Source organism: Mastigoproctus giganteus, chromosome 9, assembly GCF_048544385.1.
Source record: "Mastigoproctus giganteus isolate SK-2022 chromosome 9, ASM4854438v1, whole genome shotgun sequence".
In the NCBI taxonomy this organism is placed as follows: domain Eukaryota; kingdom Metazoa; phylum Arthropoda; class Arachnida; order Uropygi; family Thelyphonidae; genus Mastigoproctus; species Mastigoproctus giganteus.
The window spans coordinates 161946871-161969893 of NC_143583.1; the positions used below are offsets into that span (position 1 = coordinate 161946871).

Consider the following 23023-nt stretch of genomic DNA (forward strand, 5'->3'; position numbering starts at 1 on the left):
ATAATGATTCTGAATGAATGTGGTTTTCTTTAAAGAAGTGATTGATGCTAGTATATTCGTTGTCCCTAAATTCTTCCACAATTTCTTGTATTCATCTTTATATTTGACTCTTCAAGTGTCTGCTTTTGGCATGGGAATTAAAATAATTGTAGATCATGATTGCATAAATGGAGCTTCAAAATGACAAACCTATTTGTCGGTTGCGTGGATCCTTTTATAACAAGTAAAAGAATTATTGAAATGAAAAAATTATAATTCCTCAGAGCAGTCTTAATACTAGAACATACATACAAAGAATGGTTAATATACAAAAGAGCTTTCAGCTGAGTAGACAGCCTTCTTCAGTTAAACAGAAAATATATTAAATGACAGTTAGAATGGAGATGTGCACTGCCAAGTTGCACATCTCCATTCTAAGTTGGTGCGTGCCTCACGCACCAACTTGGCAGTGCACATCTCCATTCTAACTGTCATTTAATATATTTTCTGTTTAACTGAAGAAGGCTGTCTACTCAGCCGAAAGCTCTTTTGTATATTAACCATTCTTTGTATGTATGTTCTAGTATTAAACTGCTCTGAGGAATTATAATTTTTTCATTTCAATATGAATCCGGAGTGAATTAGACCTCTTTCACCATAAGTAAAAGAATGTTTATGAGATTGGAGTTTGATATTACCAGAGGTTTTTGAAATAGAAACGGACACCAGCTGATTTATAGCTGTAATTGAATTCATACCATTTCCCACAGTTTCTTTAGGAGCATTATTAAGCCACAAAAGAATGTGAGTATATAGACTGCCACAATGTTTGAAATTTGATCCGTTTAAAATAGTTGACAACGTAATAGTCGAAATGGACTGAAGCACTTAGACTGAAGTAAAATTAAAATACAATCCACAAGTTTATTAAAATGAATGGCACATGTTACAGCATCTTCATTAACTATTGTGCCTTTTGCATAAAATGAAGAGCCTCTGCATCCTTGTCAGGGATATCCAAAGGGTCGTGTTTTAATTTGTATACAGGGATAATGACATTCTTCTACCTAGTGGCAAAGTTAGTATATAACACAAACAAGCCATTGTGTGCATTCCTATCTACCTGTTTACTATGTCTCTGTGGCTACTCCTTTGGATATTGTTGTTGTGTTTGGATTTTTCTGGTGCAGAGGCTACTTAGGCCATAATGCACCTATCATAGTATTTAATAATAGTTTCACTGGCATCTATGGAAGCAGTTAGAAACAGTTATATAAACCTATTCGTTTCAGAAAGAAGAAAAATTCTTTAAGGTTTCAATTTTTGCCTAGATATGGCTAAGTGACAATTCCTGTAAGTTTGAGAGAGAAGTGAACGAAATTAGATGAGAGTTGTTATACAAGGTGCATTCCAGGAGTATGTGTTTTATTGTGAGTGACCTGTGTCAATGTATACACTGTGGAGGGTCATTACCTGATAACAGAAATAGATGGCTCAAATGAGTGTGGCTATTCAGGCTCTGGCCAGGACTACCTCTTGTCTGTTTATGCAAAAATTGGAGGCCGTTAATTGCGGTACATAATACATAAACACAACACACTCCTTGAAATTAATTTCACGGAGTTTGTTATGTATATACGTTTCCCACTGAAGTGTACATCGTTCCTTATATATATTTCATATATGCATTTTGTAATCACCGAACGGCACCAGAAAATTCATTGGGGCTGTTTTGGCAGCAGTATCTGCAATTTCGTTTCCTGGTATTCTGGTATGGCCTGGGATACAGCATAAGACAACCTTTTGCCGATGATCTCTGAGATGAATCAACTCTGATCTTATGAGCTGTAGTAATGGATGAATAGATGGAGAAATCCTTTGCATTGCTAATAGGGCACTTTGCAAGTCTGTGTAGATTATGCTCTTTTGGATTGAGAGATGGAAAATGTTTTCCAGAGCAAGCTTTATGCCATATAATTCAGTGGTGTAACTACTGCATTCTGTCAGAAGTGATACAGAAATGGTAGTGTCATGGAATACCGCTGCTGCACTTTGCAAGTCTGTGTAGATTATGCTTTTTTGGATTGAGAGATGGAAAATGTTTTCCAAAGCAAGCTTTATGGCATATAATTTAGTGGTGACTACTGCATTCTGTCAGAAGTGATACAGAAATGGTAGTGTCGTGGAATAACGCTGCTGCACCTGTTCCACTCTGGGACTTCGATCCATCAGTATATATTTTAGCTGTCAGGATAACATTGTATATGTGCAACAAGCAGCTGTTGAATGTTAATATCCATTAAAGAGTGTTTTCCCCATTGGTGGAAATAATTGTCACACCATGGAGGAACGTGATCTATAGGTGGTTGGTGGACTTTATTGAGTTGTATATTCCAGTTTTCTGCTAGTTCCATTAACCTAATACCTGCAGGCCTAGTTGCTTGTGGTTTGTTTCTATAAAAGTCGTGAGTTGTGGTTGTTGTTATTTGGTTTCTAGGAGCGTTAGCAACTAAGGCCATATTGCTCCGGGGAAGTGGAACGGTCAAACAACATCTTTCTTCTGATCTTTCTCTGATCTGATCAGTAACAACATCTTTCTTCTGATCTTGAGAGGATCATATAGACTTTGCACTAGAGATGTTCTGAAAGCACCTAGGGCTATTTTAAGAGCTGAATGTTGAATAGGGTTGAGGCGATATAAAGCACTTTCCCTAGCAGAATCGAAGAAAGGCGCACCATAGTCCAGTTGAGATCTGATTATGGATCTATATAAGTGAAGCAAGGTGTAACGGTTTGCTCCTCAGGTTTCTTTCTGATACGGCTCTCAGTATGTTCATTTTCAATACAGTTCATGTTTTGAGAATGTCAGGAGATTGGGAGACCAAGATACGAGTCCACTGTTTTCAGAATGAGTTCAGTTAAGTGATTAATTCTAATTGCGAATAGAGTGGTGCTGAGAATGGACCCTTAAGGGAGTCCTTCTTCCTGGACAACGATTTTAGAGAGAGAGAGAGAGAGCGAGAGTTCCCCAATAACGAACTTGAAAGGATCTTTGTTGTAAGAAATTTGGATGAAATATGGCAAATTTCCTTTCAGGCCAAGAGAATGTAGATCCTTTAAGAGGCCAAAACACCATGTGGTGTCAAAGGCTTTCTCAATATCCAGACAGACCATAACGAGATGCTCCTTTTTAATGAATGCGTTTCTGATGTTTGCTTCAGCTTTAATCATAAGGTCCAATGATGATCGATTTTTTTCTCAATCCAAATTGATTGTTATTGATCAAATTTTGGGACTCAAGTTACCAAGTCAGACGGCGAGCGAGTAATCATTTTTTCAAAGGTTTTGTTCAGACAGTTTTTAAGTGAAATTGGTCTGTAGTTATGAGGAACAGAATAGTCTTTACCAGGTTTTGGAATAGCCAGTATGTAGGAATGATTCCAGGAGCTTGGGAATGTACATTCAGTGAAGATTTGGTTGAAGAAGATGAGCAGTGACGAGTGTGATTTTGGACCTAAATTTTTGAGCGTTACGTAAAATATCCCATCAGGGCCAGCAGCACTGTTCCTTGTGTTGGTAAGAGCATGCTGCAGTTCAGCCATGGTGAATGGTTGATTATATGTTAATGCACATCTGTCAGTGAAATTCAGTTTGGATTTTTCAGTTACATCTATAATTTTTTAAAATGATTGGTCATAAGCAGTTGAGGAGGACAACTGAGAAAATACAGATCCTAGTGTATTTGCGATTTCTGCAGGGGTAGAGAGTTCCTGTCCATTCCAGTTAATTAGTGGAGTAGATGTTGGAGGAAATTTGTCATTTAACAGTTTTATCTTGTTCCAGATCAGTCTAATGTCTGTATTTTTATTAACTGAGGAAGCAAATTTAATCCAAGATTCTTCTTTTTGATTTTCATCAGATATAAGAGCTCTTGCTCTAAGTCGCTTTGTTGTTGTTATTTGGTTTTTAGGAGCATTAGCAACTAAGGCCATATTGCTCCGGGAATATGCGGCAGTCATTCCCTAACCTTTCCGAATCCTCCGTATTTGGTGGTTACAGGCTCGAACCCCGGTCTAATCAAGAAGCATAGGCTACACACTGCTGCTCCTTCCCATCTGGCTACGGAGGCACCCTTAGTCGCTTATAATTAATAAGATTGGAAGTGGTTGGATGTTTGTGGAATTTATTCCATGCTTTGTTTTTCTTTTTTTTGCATTGTTGCACTCTTCATTCCACCAATAATTTAATTTTCACCTTTTTCTGACTTGGTATTGTGGAATGGCAGCAGTTGCAGCTGTCAGAATTTGGTTTGTTATGTGTACAGTAACATGGTTGATAGAAGAGCACTGTATGATATGGTTGTCGAATGAGACAAGCCTGCTGTATTTTATCCAGTCAGCCTTTGAAAATTTCCATTTTACTGGAATGGTGATGAACAAGAAGTTTGAACTTTGCATATTATTGGGATTTTTACCCAATGGATACTTGGGTAGAGCACTGGAGAGCAAATGGAAAGGTCTATTGCGGAGGTTGATCCGGTAGGAAAATGAACATAGGTAGGAGAGCCAGTATTCAACAATGTTAAATCCTGTCTGTCTGTCTGTCTGTCTATCAACATTTCAATAGGCTTTCCACACCTGTCTAAGCTAAGGGAACCCCATAATGGGTGGTGAGCATTAGTCATGGTTGTTAGAAGAGCACTGTATGATATGTAGACAGAAGGGAGGTGGCAGTTACAAACAAGATCTTCGATTTCCTGAATAGAATATGGACAATTAGGTGGAAGATAAATTGAGTCCAATGTAACAGTGATTCCAATTTCCAATTACTATTCATGTGGCAACAGCTTCTAAGGAGGTTTCCAATGGAATGTTTCTGGAGGGAACTCTTGAGTCCAACAGGATGGCTACTCCTCCATGAGCACTATTAGTGTTGGATCTATCCTGTCTGAAGAGAGTGTAATTTTTGACTGTAGGGGAAACTTGGGGCGTCAAGTTGGTTTCTTGTAGGCACATGGCAACAGGATGGAAGCAGTGAATTAGTTCATTGATATCAATATTGCTGCGAAAACCTCTACAGTTCCATTGAATGATGTGTTCCATTATTTGGTTTTGTTTGTGGCAGATGTATCTGACTGCTTTTTATAAGCTGATTGTTTATGACAGTCTGGTTTTGATTTTTCTTTTCGGGGAAAAGTGTGATGTCCTGATTCACTGCTATCGTCCATATCATCTTCTGCGTGCAGAAGATGATATGGACGATATCAAGCAGTTTCTTCTTGGCCAATAGGATCATCTGTATCCATGCTTGTTAGGCATGATTCTTTCGCCTCAACATAATACGATCTTTGCAAATTTTCTGCTACCTCACAATGCGGAGGTCTCTGGGATGGAATTGTGAGTGACGTATTATTGCTTTGGTCTACTGAATTTTGTTTAGAGGGATGCTGGACTGAGGGTACTGATCTAGCCCAGTCTGATATTGATATTTTTGGAGAGATGGATACTTCTGACTGACATGCCACTGATTTGTGTGTGTATAGTAGAAACATAAGTGTGTTTTGGTATATTTAAGTTGACCTGTTTTTTCACTTTTTGGAAAATAGTCTCTTTTTGGTAAGAGACTATTTTCAATTTTATATTTTTGTATTTTTTTTCCTGTCTTCCATAGTTCACAATCTTTGAAGTAAGCTGGATGCTTGCCACTACAATTAGAACACTGTGATGTCGGAGCCTTGCATTCTGCTTGCATGTGATTTTTGCAGCAGGACATACAGTGTCTTCACGGCATGCTGTCTGAGAAGCCTCTTTGAAAGAGAAAAGTCATGGTCGGTGTCACTGTCATGTTGAGAGCTCTTAGGCTCTAAACGTGGAAATACATCAGTTTCCATTTCTGCTCCTTTTAGCCCTGAAGGATGGATCCCCCCCCCCAGGTTAACTGCCCCACCACGTGGAGGCCGGAGCTGTGCCACTAGCAACCAAGAGGATATTGAAGTTAGTATAGTGGTTAGTATTTGATATGAAGACTAAGAAAAGAAAGGTGGATTCCCTTTCTGGGTTCTTACTTCTGACTTTGCAAGCAAAGACAAGCCTGCTGTATTTTATCCAGTCAGCCTTTGAAAATTTCCATTTTACTGGAATGGTGATGAACAAACAAAAGAGGAGAAAAATCACACGAGAAAAGAAATAAAACTTTATTGTTTTCAAAGAGCACTCTATAAATCGCACAGAGAAAAACACCTGGCTCTACCGTTTGGCATTCGGTGCCCTCTTTTGGATAACTTTATTTCCCAGTTGAGATGCCAGCTTTATTGTAATAATTTATTATTCATTTGATGTATCCAAGCATGTGTCCACTTTTATCTACAGATGACTTGATGATGAAAGGTATATAATCGTGATATGGGACCAAATGCACTGATATTGACCTTGATATTATATTTTGCGCTCATTCATCTGAGCAGCAGCTGTTTTCTTCTAAGACAGCAAAACCAGGCATAAATTTTACTGGCATCGTGTGAAAATGCACTGTTGCTGGACCTCATTTGACTAGGATAGTAACCAATTTGACCAGTCTGGTTTATATGACTGAGTTGGCCACTTGAATAAACTGGCTGTACATGTTGCACAGAAATTTTTAGATCTGAGAGAAAAAAATAATCATAATTATATACTTCATCATTATTCATAATTTTTTATTATTTTATTTAATAAATAATGTTATTTGACTCCCTAAATTTTAAAGCCGCATCTAACCCCACATAATTGATAATTGCTAGTATCATTGCTGGGCATCTTGAAAATTTAAAAAAAAATTAGTTTAACTGAATTTAACCCATTCTCCATCATTAAAAAAAAAATACATATTATAAAAATTTACAGTTTAAGAATTTACAAAGTCTGAAATATTAGATCTCTTAACCATCATGACCACAATGGCAAAATGTTTTTTTACATGTTAACTGTATAATTAAATAATTATATAATTAAATCAGCATATGCAATACAACCTTAATAATCCAGACTAATTAAAGGAAAGGTATGTTCACATTACTAGATTCTAAATAAAAAATCTACTGTCTTAATAAAACAACTTATTATAATGCATCACAGGTAAAGTAGCCATCCATCTTCTTTTGTAATGTTCCTTTCATCGGTTTTTTTATATGCCTGTTCACACAGTTGGAGTAAAAGATTCTCACAATTCTTTCAATTCAAAGATTCTCTCAAAAGATATTCCATATTTTTTTCCCACTTTACGGATAATATTAAAATTAGAAATGGCATCCTTGTGTTTTACTAAGTGTCCTTATAAGTGTCCATTATTTCCTCTCTCCTTGTCAGCTTTGTTTTCTTGCAAAACATTTTCAACAATTTCATTATCAGTCAATTTTTATAAATATCATTTTCATCTTGTCCAGTAGCCCATTCTTCAATTACTATGTATTTCAAATTTGCACAGAATGAAAGTCTGCTTACAATCTTAGTTCAGTAAATCATCACCTTCCTCAAAACTTTGGTCTTATTTATGAACTTATTTATTAGTAATAAAATCATATCATGTACAGAAAACTATCCCTAAAACTTTTATGTGAGACTTGAGCTCACTGATTGCCATGTTTCTAATAGATTGAACACACCTTAGTTTTTAGTGTTGTTATACTAACTCCTACACCTAAAGTATGTAGTATTACCTTCTCCAATAACAGTATAATTACGAGTGGCACTGGCATTTTAGTCCACTAGATGAAGCAAAACTTCTGTGGTGTACCACTTGGAGGGAGAGAGAGAGAAAAATATAGCTGTTATTTTATAATTATCACTGATTAAGTTGTTTGAGTGACTTGCAGCACTGTCTGATATGAGAAAAACTTTTTGATTCATACTCAAGTTTAACATTTTTCTCATCACAGAGGGCATAAAACTATTTCAAAACCAATCAGAGAATCATTGTCTTTTCTGACATTTATGAATAACAAGAAAAGAATATATTTCAAATACTGATCAGTTTTGAGACTTTTCAACAACCAGTGTGTCCACTTTTTGAGCTCAAGCAGAATTCTGTATTGCATGAAGATGCTATGCTCTTTGCTGTTGTTCCTCCTGGGCATTTAAATAAAACAATGTTTTGTATGGTTAGACTCTCCAAAACAAACCAAATTCATCTAGATTATAAATTAAGGCAAGTTCCCAAAGTTGCAAAGAATTCTGCAGAAAATATTCTAATTCAATTGCATCACAAGAAAATATCTCCCCAGTTATGGCTAATTAACAAATTCTGTGCTTATATATATATTTTTTAATTTATTAAGCAAGCATGCACTAGGAATAAAGTTTTTTTGGAACTTCAGGGTAAAATAACTTTGCTTCTTGCATACCATTTCTCCAGTGAATTTTCCCTGAATTTAATTCATTTGAGTTGCCAAGAACATGTTTCAGTAAAATAAAAAAATAAAAATAAAAAAATTTTAAAAATTCAATAATCTTCATTTTACTATTTTATACACTTTAGCCCAAATTTACATTTTACACTATTAATGTAAAATTTACATTTTACATTAATAGTGCAACTTTAATAGAAACTGCAACTAATTTATTGAAGCAAATTAGCCACTGCTAACTTGCTTCAATAAATTAGTTACAGTTTCTGTTTTAAAGTCTTCATAATATTAATTAATTAATTAATGTTAATTATACTATTAACATTAATTAATAAACATTTGTTAATTATATGCATTGAAGTATTTCTCTTAACTCTAGGTCTTCCATAGTTTTACTGTTGTGCACTATTGCCACACTTTCCTGGAAATAGTAGGAAAATTACGAGGATTGGCAATTAAACAATGAGTTTGTGGGTGAAACCACTACACACCAAGTGCCACATGTGAAACAAAGGCACAGCAGATGACCTTGAACCGTTCCTTAGTTGTCTGCAAAGTCACACTCCACCAAGCGCATTCACTTTGCAATGAGATGTGTTCATTACCTTGTGTTTTTGCAGTTGGCCATAAAATGACAGACAAAACAATTGAACAATGAATCTATCTCAAATTTTTAACAACAAAACTAAAGAAAACACCAACTGAAAGTTAGGAATTGTGACTTCAAATTTATGGGGAAGATGCTATGTCAAGAGCCGATGTGTTTGAATGGAATAAAAGATTTTTAGAAGGAAGAGAGCTTGTGGAAAACAATGAATGACCAAGCCATTCAATATCTACAAAAACTAATGAAAATGTGAATTGGTACGGATATTGATTAGAATATGATCATTGCTTTAGCATTAGAATGGTTACTTCAGAACTCAAATATGGACAAAGAAATGACAAATTTTAACTGAAAATTTAGGTATGAGAAAGTGTTTACCAAGATGGTGGCAAAAATTTTGAATGAAAATCAAAGAATGAGATGACTCAACTCAAGTTAATGAAGATGTTTTGAAAAAAAAAAAAAAAAAAAAGAAGATCCAGACTGAGTACTGTAATTACTTGCAACGAAAGTTAGCTTTTGCTGTAAAACACAGAAACTAAAAGACAGTCAATGAGAGGAAGGCGAAACAATCCCCCTGCCATACACCCAACCAAAAAAAAGCTAAAAATATCAAAATCACTGAAAACTATGCTTCCTGTTTTCTTCAATACTAAAGGAATTATTAGGGCTGAATATTATGTCCCATGAAATCAGACTGTCAGTCGCACATACTGCACTGAAGTTCTGACAAGACCACATGAAAATATTTCGAGGAATAGAACTGAATTATTATTATTATCATCATTAGCCATATGGTGCAAGGAAGCCTGAGGCTTTTGCTGCACCAGCAAAAAAAAAAAAAAAAAAATTCTGAGAGAGAGAGAGAGAGAGAGAGAGAGAGAGAGAGAGAGAGAGAGAGAGAGAGTCAAAAATAGAAGGGAAACACCGAGGAAGAGAATGATGATGATATCCAGCTCAGGACCCTGGGTGTGCCAAAACCATACTCACCACAAGTGAGCCCCTGGGGCTAAATTAGCATTAGCAAAGGCACATGATGCAAGAAAGCAATCTTATATAGCATCAGCCAAAAAAAAAAAAACCCTTATTTCACACGTCCGCTTCAGCCAATGGAATTATGGAAGGATGGCTAAATGCTCCATCAAGACAATGTCCAAGCACACAACACCCGCTATTTTTGCCAATTTCTGGCCAAAAAAAACAAATCCCTGTGTATGAACATGCATCCTACTCAAGCTAACCTAGCCCCTTATGACTTTTTTCTGTTCCTAAATTGAATAGTGCACTTAAGGGAACCCAATTTTAGTACACTGAAGACAATCAGAAAAAAAAACGACTAAAGTGTCAAAAGGACTTAAAGAAAATGACTTCAAGAAATCTTTCTGTGCTTCATACTGAAGGGGATAACTTGTAATGAATGAAACATTTGATTATATTTATTTTATTGCATCAGTCTCATTATTTAAGAGCCACACCTCATATGTGTGCCTGTTTGTGCCTCTTAGGAACCCTCACTCAGCATATATAATTGATTGTTCCCATCCAACAGTAGGCATTGATACCTTGCTTTCCAGGCATGTCCAAATAAATTACTGCAAGGATCAGTACTGCGTTTGCTTATGACTGTCATTAAACTATGAATGTGTTTTTCCCTCAAAATTAGCAGTTTTTGACCCAACAAACACTACCTCAATAGCTTCAAGCAAATATTCTTGCACCTCCTTCTATTCAACCGTATCCCATTCCTGTAAAAACAATCCCTTCTGTTAACAAGGGCAGGTCATGCAGAGAATAATTCTATCACATTAGCCTTGCAATCTCCCTAGTGACAAAACTGATTGTAAAGGCTCCCATCATATTCTTTCTCCTATCAATTCCAGACTTCTTCAGTTACTTTCATAGCAACACACAAATATAAAATATTATCCTTCCACCATCATTAACAGTGTATTACTGACAGCACTAGCATGTCTGCATATAGTTGTGCCTCATAAAACGAGTTCATATTAATGCAGATTTGGATTACCATGGATTCATTGGCTGAAGTGTATTCATGTCATACCTGTATAATTACAGCTGACAGGATCACATAACTGATCCAGAAATGTCATGTGCATGTAGCTTCATAAATATCAGTACTATAATAGATGGGAACTATATCTTTATATTAAGTACAACTAAATTAAATGAAACTTCTTTTTCACATAAATAAAGTGTTTGCCCTTTAAGCTGTATTACTTAGTTTATTTAGTTTGTGAATAAGTGTATTCAACATACTTTCAAATTCAACAGCTTTTCCTACAATTCCATTTGGTATCATTCCAACCTTTATCTGTGCTGCATCATAGGCATAGCAATGAAATGGACTACTAGGTAAGGGTCTTTCTGACACATGAACATCAATTAAATGTTCTCCAACTTCTGCAGTAATATATTCAACCTGATACTTGAACTGATGAAGGGATTTCATATGAAACGGTATCTCTCTGCCTGATGGAGCTAAAAGAAGAAAAATAAAATATCAGTAAACATATTTAAAAACTTTCATGGATCACTAAATGCATTACACACACACACACACACACACACACACACACACACACACACACACACACACACACACACACACACACACACACACACACACACACACACACACCTATTCAAATGCACACTGCATATTTTTTAGGTAATGGATATTAAATGAATGAATATCTGACAGATATTCTTTCTGATAGTTCAAACATCGTACATACAAAGGCAACTGCAGCCATGCATTTGCTCAAAAGCCCAAGGTCTCTCTACTCATAACCACAGTCATGACCTCTGATGATGCACAGAGTGAAAACAATAGCCCTTGCTGCACTAACATGGGGTAATAAAATGGGATAATTCATGCTATAAATCTGTATACGCATCAGATGAGCAAAGTTAGTTAAGGTATAGTGCAGGGATTCTCAACAGGGTCATTACTGACCCCCCTGGGGGTCAATTCTCTTGAAAGAGGGGCCAAAGGTGGGTCGGCAGGCGATTATATAATAATATAAAAATAATAAATATAAAGAAAAAAATAAATATATAATTTAAAAATATAACTATACACTTTTGTTCATTTTCTTGTTCATTTTTGTAAATAATTAGCATTAGCAAAGGCACATGATGCAAGAAAGCAAGCTTATATAGCATCATCCAAAAGAAAAAAAAAAAAAAAACACACACACACACACACCCTTCTCATTTCACCCATCCACTCACTCCAAATGTTTGTCTAATTCTGCCTTGAATCTATTTAAGCTATCGACTTCTACAACGACAGATGAACAGCAATCAACCACCAGTTGGCTAACCACAAACTTCCGTACATCTATCCTACATTTCCTCAATTTGAATTTATGCCCTCTCAGGTTATTCTGAGCAAGAAGAAGAATTCCATCAGCATTGAGCATGCTCAAACCATTCAAGGCTTTATACACCTCAATCAGATCACATGTCACAGTTGCCTAGTCTCCAGACACTAATTTGCAAAATTTAAGCCTTCCTTCATAAGAGAAACCCTTGGTTCCATTCACTAATCTTGTTGCCCTTCTCTGTACTCATTCCAACAGCTCTACATCCTTCTTAAAATGAGGCCTCCAGACCTGTATACAGTACTCAAGGTGAGGCTTGACCATTCTGACCATTGTCTTATACAAGGGGATAATCACCTCCTTATCCCCTATAAAAATTCCTGTATATCATTGACAAGACACCATCAGCTACTCTTGCAGACCATCTGCACTGCTTAGAAAACTTCATATCTGCCTGCACAATTACCCCCAGGTTCTTTTCACTCTCTACTACTCAGTATAGTTACCATTTGATCACTCACTACGGGATAATAAGTGTCCAATCTATATAAAGGCTAAGAGTGCACAACAAAACAGAATTGACTATGGGGAATAACAGGAATCACTATAATCAAACAAAGATTAAATTCGCACAGCACAATGCTCAGAGATCTAAGGCTGTTGCCGCACAAATGGCAAAAAAAGCCACGGAAGAAAATTATGACATACTAATGCTAAAGGAACCTTACACCTACAACAAGGAAGTAAAAGCTATCCCCTACATTACAAGATCGTACAAGTCAATGGAGACAACCCATGGGCTGCTATCGCTGTCCGGAATCCTGACCTCACGGTAACCAAGATCTCGGACCTATGTACAAACTGGGCCGTATGTGCCCATATAGCCTCACCATTAGGGGAATTTTATGTCACCTCTATACGTATATGCCCATCCAGGAGAAGATATATGCAAAATATCCAACTACAAATGCAGAATGCCAAACTCATAGTAGGAATGTATGCCAACTGCAGATCCCCTGCTTGGCACAGTGAAAGACCAGACCGTAGGGGGTGCAAGAAATGGTCAGCGCCTGGACGATTACATCTCCAACAGTAATCTAGCAGTTCTGAACAGACCTAATCAACCGTCAACTTTCTCCAGCACACTATGGAAGACAAATATAGATGTAACTCTCGCCACTCGGTCGATTGTTGGGCATTCTCCCCCTGGGTGGTACAACAACACTGGACCATCTCGGACCACAAAGTCCTAACCTTTGATCTCCACCACTCCCTCGTAGCACAGTATCCACTTAGATTCCTCTCGCCAAGATACCCCATCCAAAAAGCAGATTGGAACTTATTCCAACACATATTGATGGAAAAAGACAGGAATTTCGACCCAAAATATCTCAATCCAGACCAACACCAACAAAAAGTAATGCAGCTTATAACTGAAGCAGAAAACATGGCCATCAGGAAGAAGCCCATTCCCAAAGCTATCGACAGGTGGTCACCGGAACTCCAGGCAATAAGACAGTGAGTGAATAATACCTGAAAAAGGTTCCAAAGGGAGCGCAGATCTTAGCCCCAAGCAGAGGTTGACATACTCAGACAGTGATACCAGGGGGTCAGGAACCTCCTGGTATCGCTGTATATGGTTATATGGTTCAAATATATGGCTCAAATTAAAACAGAATATATGGTTTAATTTCAGCCATATATTCTCAAATTTGAGAATATATGGCTCAAATTAAAACAAGAAAGAGACACTTTTGGGAAGACCTTGTATCCACAATGGGAAATGCAGACCCCTGGTGAGTGGTGTATAAAGTCACCACCAGTAAATTCCCCAGGGGAGAAGTCACCGCTGCCACCTTAACACCTCAAGGGACATACATCAGATCCTGGCACTCTTCCATTAATGAAAAATACTCCACCCAGACAGTGGAGCCTCCTTTCACGATAACGGTACTCAACATAGCTGCAGCCAAAATGCAAAACAGGAAAACTCCCGGCGAAGATCAAATAGAGCCAGAAATACTAAAAAAGGCAGTGGAAATGATACCGGATACTATATTAAACCTAGAAAATCAATGCCTCATGGAGGGTTTCTTTCCAACTTCGTGGAAGACTGCCCAAGTCAGACTTATCCTAAAAAACCCCACTAAACCCCAGGACATGCCAGGCTCATACAGGCCTATTGCTCTACTGTTGATGCTGAGCAAGCTCTTTGAGCGACTCATCTACCACAGAATTGAAACCCTATACCAGAATGCTCAACTGATGTCAAGAAACCAATTCGGTTTCAGGAGGGGATGCTCCACCACTGATGCCCTCGAGAGGATTATCAATGCAGTCAGAAACTGTAACAGGAAATATTTCCTCCTATCTCAATTGACTTCGCTGGAGCCTTTGACTCCCTCTAGTGACCCCGTGTGCTGGCCAGGTTCCGGCGGGCTCAAATCCTATCAAACCTATTTCGCTGCCTGAAATCTTACCTGGAAAACCGAAGAATCAAGGTCAGCACTCCCTTTACCTCTGTATCCAGACCCGTTTACAGGGGCTGCCCCCAGGGATCTGTCCTGTGGAACCTGGTGCTTGATGAGTTTTTAAATCTGGATATTTCAAATGTCACTACACAGGCATATGCTGATGATCTGATTATGATGTTTCAAGCAGACAGCAGGACTCAACTGGAGGCCATTGGCAATCATGCCACACACATGCTATAGGATTGGGCCAAGAGGAATCTTCTAACGATCTCAACCAAAAAAATAAACTCAATACTCCCCAGGGGTGCTCTTGACCCTGGTAGACCTCCACTAATCAAAATAAATGGAGCGACCATCAAACTCAAACAGGAACTAAAATATTTAGGAATAATACTAGACCGAAACTTGAACTTCACATCTCATCTCTGCTACCTCAGAACCAAAACAAGGAGGCTCTCGGCCCCGATAACCAAAATCACCAGGAGGGACTTGGGATTAAAGAAGAGGGCCTCTCCCTTCTATACAAAGCTCTCTTCATCCCTATCCTGGCCTATGGTGCAGGCGCCTGGTATCAGAAAGCAATCACAGCAGTCAACAAGAAACAGCTGGAGTCGATCCACCGATCCATACTATTGACAACAACTAGAGCCTGCTGCATGGTGAGCACCCATGTGCTCCAGGTCCTGACGGGCTTCCTTCCCCTGGACTTGGAGATTGTGCGCTGTGGGCTGCTACACCAACATTCAAAAGGAAGAACCACAACTTATCTAGAGTACACAACAGATCCACAGAAAAGCAAATCCTCGGAAAATAAGAGGTTAACGGAACCTCTTATTTTCCCTTGGTTTTCCCCTGTCTTGCACACCACTTTCCTTCTTACAGGACACGGCTCCTTCAGAGGGAAACTCCACGAGCTGGGAATCTCAAACAACCCAAGCTGTAACTGTGGGCAGGAGAAAACCTGGGAACACCTTATCCACGACTGTGAAAACTATGAGGACCTCAGATGTCAGCTATACACACACACTATACACTTCTCGGTCCCTTGCTAAGGAACCGAGAAGAAATAATATTGCAAGAAGATAATTACCAGGCTTTCACCATCTTTGCCAGTGATTTTTTTTTTTTTTTGATTTGGTAGTTGTTGGCGCATCGGCTTCTGTGGCCATATTGCACCTCCCAAGGTTTTTGCAGTACTTTGATCCAAGCCCGAGGCGGGAATCGAACCCGCGACCTTTGGGTTGCCGGGCAGGTACTTTACCCACTCGGCTAGCCCGGTCGGCCTTTGCCAGTGAACTCTTTGAAAGACAAAAATCCCTGCTACATCATCACTAACCTATGAAAACACAGACGTGACTACCTGAAATGACTGCAAAACTCTGAACTAGCGACAAAACATGAACGTGATGAATTGGACTTGACTTCTGGACTTGGACCTCCACCAGACAACGCAAAGATGAAGATTGCAACTTGGACTCAGACCTCCACTGGACTAACACAAAGGTGAAGATTGCATCTTATGTTGTCATACAGCCATATGGTGCCCCAGCTAGACACTCTGCCTAGCCTGCTTTTTACTCCTCTTTCCCTGGCAGGGGAGAAGGGGACAGCATGCAGTCTCCTCCCCCTCCTTTCACCCTTCTTTCTCCTCTGGTAGAGTATGCCTCACTATTTCAACAGGGGTCATCTTCCCTATCGACCCCTTACTTCCAATTTCCAACCCCCAGTCTTCCGCCTCCCCTCCCATCTCTTTCCCCTTACACAGCTCCTGCCCCACATGTCCAAATTTAACACACCAAAATTCATGCCCAACTTATTAGGAAATCTTATCACTTCCAGCACGTATCCCTTATAGCCCTCTAAACAGCGTATAATATACTATCTGTGCCCAAAAGATAAGAATTTTTTTTTTTAGGTCCTAGCCACTGAAATCTCAGGAAAGTAGGTGGCAGGCAGAGCAAACTTTAAGGGAACACTGGCTGGCCTCCATGTGGCAGAGTCCATAAATGTCAGGTCCCATCAGGGTCCTGGTGGCTAACAAGTCAGATGAACAAGGGACACAACATATTACACAACACATGACCCACATACTTTTAAACCTCGGGCCTTGACACCATACTGTCCTTGATACAAAGAACATACGCATACTTGTTAAGTTATTTTGCCTATTAAGTCTCCTACTCTTAATATCGTTAGTGCCAACAATATCACCCTTTGTGCCCTTAAAAGATGATATCTGCTCTACAATGTCATTAACCTTTGCCTCTGGCAGACATATCCTGGTCCTGTTCCACATATCCTTTTTGCATAATATGTTTCCCGTTTCCCTGAAAATAGAGTCACCGACAACAAATAGTTCGTTTGGAAACCAGAGTATTCTGCTTTTGGGGGTTGCCGCTGTGCTGCATGATGTTCAAGTGCAAGCTCTGGCGTTGATGTGGGCAGCTGAGAGCTTGATGGGCCCCTCAATTTAAATCTTTTGAGGGCATCAACCCTGTCCTTCAAACTCTCATATAGGCCTATAATGCTAAGTTGGCGTCTGATTTCCTCATACAACTTACATCGTGCACACACACACAAAGACATTGACATTGCTGTGCATGGAAGACAACTGTACAAATTGGAGCAGAATGGTATTAAGGGTAAGTTGCTACAATGGATAAAAGGGTGGTTGAGTGAGAGAAGACAGAGGGTGGTAATTAATGGGTGCTGCTCTTCGTGGACTAATGTTATTAGTGCAGTCCCACAGGGTTCGGTGTTGGGTCCTCTGTTGTTTTGTATATTTATCAATGATATTGATGAAGGTATATCAGGCTCAGTGTCGAAGTTTGCAGATGATACAAAGATTGGCAGGGTTGTTAATGACAGTAATGGCAGTGTGCTATTGCAACAGGATCTAGATAATTTGGGCAGATGGGCTAAGAAGTGGCAACTGAAGTTTAACCTTGACAAATGCAAAGTACTGCATATGGGTAGAAGTAACCCCAGAGAAACGTACCAACTGTGTGGTACTACACTTAAGGTGGTAGAAAATGAAAAATATCTGGGAGTAATTGTGCAGTCAGATATGAAGTTTTCTGACCAATGCAGACAGGCTGCCAGGGCAGGTCATGGGGTTTTGTCAATGATATATAGGAATTTTGCTAGCAGGAAAAAGGAGGTGATTGCCCCTCTGTATAAGGCAATGGTCAGGGCACGTCTTGAGTACTGCATACAGGTCTGGAGGCCTCATTTTAGGAAGGATGTAGATTTACTTAAGCGTGTACAGAGAAGGGCAACAAGATTGGTGAGGGGAATGAAGGGATCCTCTTACCAAGAGAGGCTTAAGTTCTGCAAATTGCAGTGGCTGGAGACTAGGCACCTGCACGGTGATCTGATTGAGGTGTATAAGGCCTTGAATGGGTTGAGCACGCTGAATTCTGATGGGATCCTTTTTTTTTTTTTTTTTTTTTTTGGCTGATGCTGCATAAGCACATACACTTGCTTTCTTGCATCACATGCCACTACTACATTCCCCTTGACAATATCATGTCCCATTCCTGATTACTCAACAAACATCAAACAAGCATTGCATTTCAAACGGCTGTGATTCAGAGAACCACCCCCCCTCAGTTCTTCCCTGAGCCACAGCACTCCCATTAGTTTAAGCCTTTTGCTTTGCTGCTCTGGTCTGAGTCATGATTTCTATTTAATTTCAAATAAAATTCCAATAAAAAATATAACCCTAAACTTATATCCCAATGAAGTTATAACACTATATATATGTATTTCAGTATCGAATATTATCTCCGAGTTATGTTATATGACTTTCTTATCTCCTGCCAAGTTATATGTAATAATTTATAATATTACGTTTGTAAAAACTAGGTCATTATATGTATTTAGTTAAAAAAGTACAATTTAATTTGACAATGAAATTTAATAAGATTAGTAAATTTTACTGATTAATTGATACTACTATACTTGCTATCTAGTTTTACGTAAAACCTTATGCTATCTAGTTCGAGGTATACGTTGTATTGTACAACAATGGTGGCAAGTCACAAACGGTAAATCTACGGACACTAGATATTAATTACTTCCAAAATCGCACTATCTATATTCAATATAAACCATGGGGCTTGAATAGGTCTATAAGCTACTATAGAAAATAATTTAATATAACAATTAAGGCAATAAAAGGCTAAATATAATTAAAAACTTACCGTTTTTAATTATATTTTAAAGCTACAAAACTTGTCCAACTTGTTGATTAGATACCTTTACCGATGCTAAGTAATAACCTACAAAAATCTCTAAATTCAAATTAAACTAAGTATCGTTACAAGGAATATAAAGCACTTCTATAAAATAAATTAATATGCCAATTTAAGTCAATAAAAAAGCAAAAATTTAAGAAAAACTTCTCTATTAGCTGGAGCTGTAAAAACTTTGCCTGTTAACGTGTACTCTCATACCCAAACTCCCCAATATAGCAGGAAAGATTTAACTCCCCCATTTGATGTATCTGACTTTAAAATAGTAGTAGTAGTGGCACATGATGCAAGAAAGCAAGTGTAGGAGCTTATGCAGCATCAGCCAAAAAAAAAAAAAAAAAAATCACACCATTCCCTCCAAATGCCTGTCCAGTTCCTCCTTAAATTTATTTAACCTATCAACTTCCACAACGACAGATGGAAGTTTGTTCCAGCAATTAACCACCCGCTGGCTAAAGGCAAATTTCCGCACATCTATTCTACATCTGTCCTTTCTTAATTTGAACTTATGTCCCCGTAGGTTCGTAATCTGAACAAGTGGAAGGATCCCATCAGAATTCAGCGTGCTCAACCCATTCAAGGCCTTATAGACCTCAATCAGATCACCGCGCAGGTGCCTAGTCTCCAGCCACTGCAATTTGCAGAACTTAAGCCTCTCTTGGTAAGAGTATCCCTTCATTCCCCTCACCAATCGTGTTGCTCTTCTCTGTACACGCTCAAGCAAATCTACATCCTTCCTAAAATGAGGCCTCCAGACCTGTACGCAGTACTCAAGGCGTGGCCTGACCATTGCCTTATACAGAGGGACAATCACCTCCTTTTCCCTGCTAGCAAAATTCCTATATATCATTGACAAAACCCCATGACCTGCCCTAGCAGCCTGTCTGCATTGCTCAGAAAACTTCATATCTGACTGCACAATTACTCCCAGGTCTTTTTCATTTTCTACCACCTTAAGTGTAGTACCACACAGTTGGTACGTTTCTCTGGGGTTACTTCTACCCATATGCAGTACTTTGCATTTGTCAAGGTTAAACTTCAGTTGCCACTTCTTAGCCCATCTGCCCAAATTATCTAGATCCTGTTGCAGTAGCTCACTGCCATTACTGTCATTAACAACCCTGCCAACCTTTGTGTCATCTGCAAACTTCGACATTAAGCCTGATATACCTTCATCAATATCATTGATAAATACACAAAACAACATTGGACCCAACACCGAACCCTGTGGGACTCCACTAATAACATTAGTCCACGAAGAGCAGCACCCATTAATTACCACCCTCTGTCTTCTCCCACTTAACCATCCTTTTATCTATTGTAGCAACTTACCCTTAATACCATTCTGCTCCAATTTGTACAGTAGTCTTCCATGTGCAACAGTGTCAAAAGCTTTCCTGAAATCCAAGTATATGATATCAAAATTATTTTTTGCATCCAGTTCCTTTGTGACCACATCATAATAACCAATCAAATTTGTCAGACAAGACTTTCCCTTAACAAACCCATGCTGTGTTTGAATTATTGCTGCAGTCTTGTCTAGATGATCCTGCAATGCATCTTTAACCAGTGACTCCATTATTTTACCCGGAACAGAAGTTAAACTAACTGGTCTTTAAACTCTCATTTTAACTAAAATGAGAGTTGATATGATTTTGCACTTTATCAGAACTAATTTCTACACTAAATGAATGCTTATTGCAGCAGCCCACCAGATGGATTGCCACTAATGTAATGTTTACTACAATTTAACAATTCACTAGTGTGCAATGTGTTTGTTTGATGCTCGCTCTCTCTCTCACTCACAGAGAGACAACAGGTCCCTCGCAATACTTAGAAAGTAAACTGACATTAAAGAAAATTTCCCCACGTTGTTTAGTGTAAATAATAAATAATTAAGAAAAATGCTGAAATAACATGATGTCTTTATCCGCTGTTTAAAAACAAATTATTTTTGTAAAATAAAGTACAATTCAAGACCATTTTCAAAAAAAAAAAAAAAAAAAAAATTTTTTTTTAATTAATTAAGCCCTCAATAGAATGTGACTTATCCACAGAATAAAACTGGTTTGATTTTACCATTATGTTACTGAACCTTTGCCAATTCTATTCCTTGTTCACATGATCTCATACTCTACCCATGAGAAAAAGAGCAAAAAATATATAACTGCTTTATACATTTTAATAAGTAAATTCCCACTCCACGTATTAACACAAATATTTAGCCATTATGAACTGTACATGTAACATTATAATTGCGATCCAAATAGACCAACACAAAAAAAAGTCTTCAGTATATCTACTGTTATTTCTAATTATTGTACAATTACTGAATTTTCTAATGTAAATGATCTCTATTTTTCTTTTGGTAAAATCCCTTTCATTCCCCATGAAAGAGAAATAATTTTAATCAAAAGACTTTTTACAAATATACATGTTCTGTAATTTCAGAAGTTTTATTCCTACCTTTTTTAAAATGTTTTAGGTGTTTCGCTATTCTCAGGTCCAATCTATGAAATGTAGATCAGTATGCTTCACCACTGTACAGTTTACCACATATGTGTATTTTTGTAAATAACATCTTCTATCAAAAATATTAATCTGTTCTTTGAAATAGTTCCCCATTCTATTTTACTAGTTTTAAAATAACCGGCAACACATTCTTTGCAAGTTATTAATTTTTTTCACTCGCACCTGTAATACATAGAACCATTACCACTTTAGGCAAATTAAGATTTTTCTTATTTTGTAACTGTCTCTTTTTGGCCAAGTGTGATGTTAGTATCTTCAACTGGAAATCCATTGTTCATCAAGATGCTTTTTATTTTTTAAAAGTAAAACGAAGCTTCATGAATCATGAAATCCAGAATAAGCAATATGCCTGTAGAGATAAGCCACCTTTAATAGAAAATAATCATTCCCATATAAAAAATTGTAATTTCTGTCAAATGCAGTCATAATTAATGGAGAAAATTACTGCATTTCAATCATATTCAAACGTTAATTACAACATGAGTAGAAGTCATAAAATGTAATGAAACTGCAGTAGTAAGATATCACTTTCAGGAAGAAAGCAAAGTTTGTACTTAGGTTATAATCAAATAAAATGAAGTGCCCAGAAGGAAATAAACCCCTTACCATTAATATCCAGACCTCCAAATAACCTTTATTTACAAGAAAATTAATTAAACTAGCTAAACTAATTAGCTTGCTTTCTTTCATCATGTGCCTCTATTAATGCTAACATGTGCTGAAACTTTTAGCCTTTACAACAGCCTCAGTCTCAAGAGAAAACATAGGACAACTAAGGGCTAACAGAAATGTGGTGCAACCCATAAATTGTGGATAAAGAATTTCCCCAAGGTATGTACAACAAATTTAGGAGGGATAGGGAAGACAGGACGGATGGTAAATCTTGCTTCTTATCAAAAGCAGCCTGAGCACAAAAAGCTTTTGCAGAGTCGGAAGTATACTTGCCAGCATAGTACACAGCCTCAATAGTGACTGCCTTTGCTTGATGTGCTTGTATTAACAAATAGGCAGCATGTGGTGAGACTGAAATATCAGTTTGCATCAATATCAGTTTTCAGTTTGCAGAAATATCATATGGTAAGACAGAAATATCAGTTTGCATTGAGGTAGAACATTTTCTGAGAACTACTTGTACATAGGTTTTATATTATTTACTGACGTTACCTATTACTGCTGCATATGGGATATTTTGCTCCATCTTGATTTTCTGAATTTTTTTACCTTTCCACCTATTGAATATACAGGATGTTAACTGCCACAATTGAACCATGCCAGTTTCAGGGCAAAACATTCCTTGGTGCCATGTTCCTTTCCTCCACAGAAGGCACAAGCAAGAAAACCACAACATGCCATTTGAGAGTGACCACATTTTTGACACCTGAAACATCGCAACTGGTTTGAAATGTAGTCTTATGGGGCAGTTCAGACATCCTTGCCTTGTTGATGGA

The 23023-nt window shown here is 37.9% G+C and overlaps 1 protein-coding gene across 2 annotated transcripts in view; it reads right to left on the reverse strand.

Annotated features, from left to right (window-relative positions):
• Positions 1-23023, reverse strand: part of jbug (filamin-type immunoglobulin domains fbug) — a 1114928-nt gene that overhangs the window by 822842 nt on the left and 269063 nt on the right. For both annotated transcript variants that reach the window (XM_090381438.1, XM_090381439.1), the window contains exon 13: positions 11244-11465. In XM_090381438.1, the coding sequence (XP_090237564.1) occupies positions 11244-11465 (222 nt within the window). The remainder of the gene's footprint in view (positions 1-11243; positions 11466-23023) is intronic.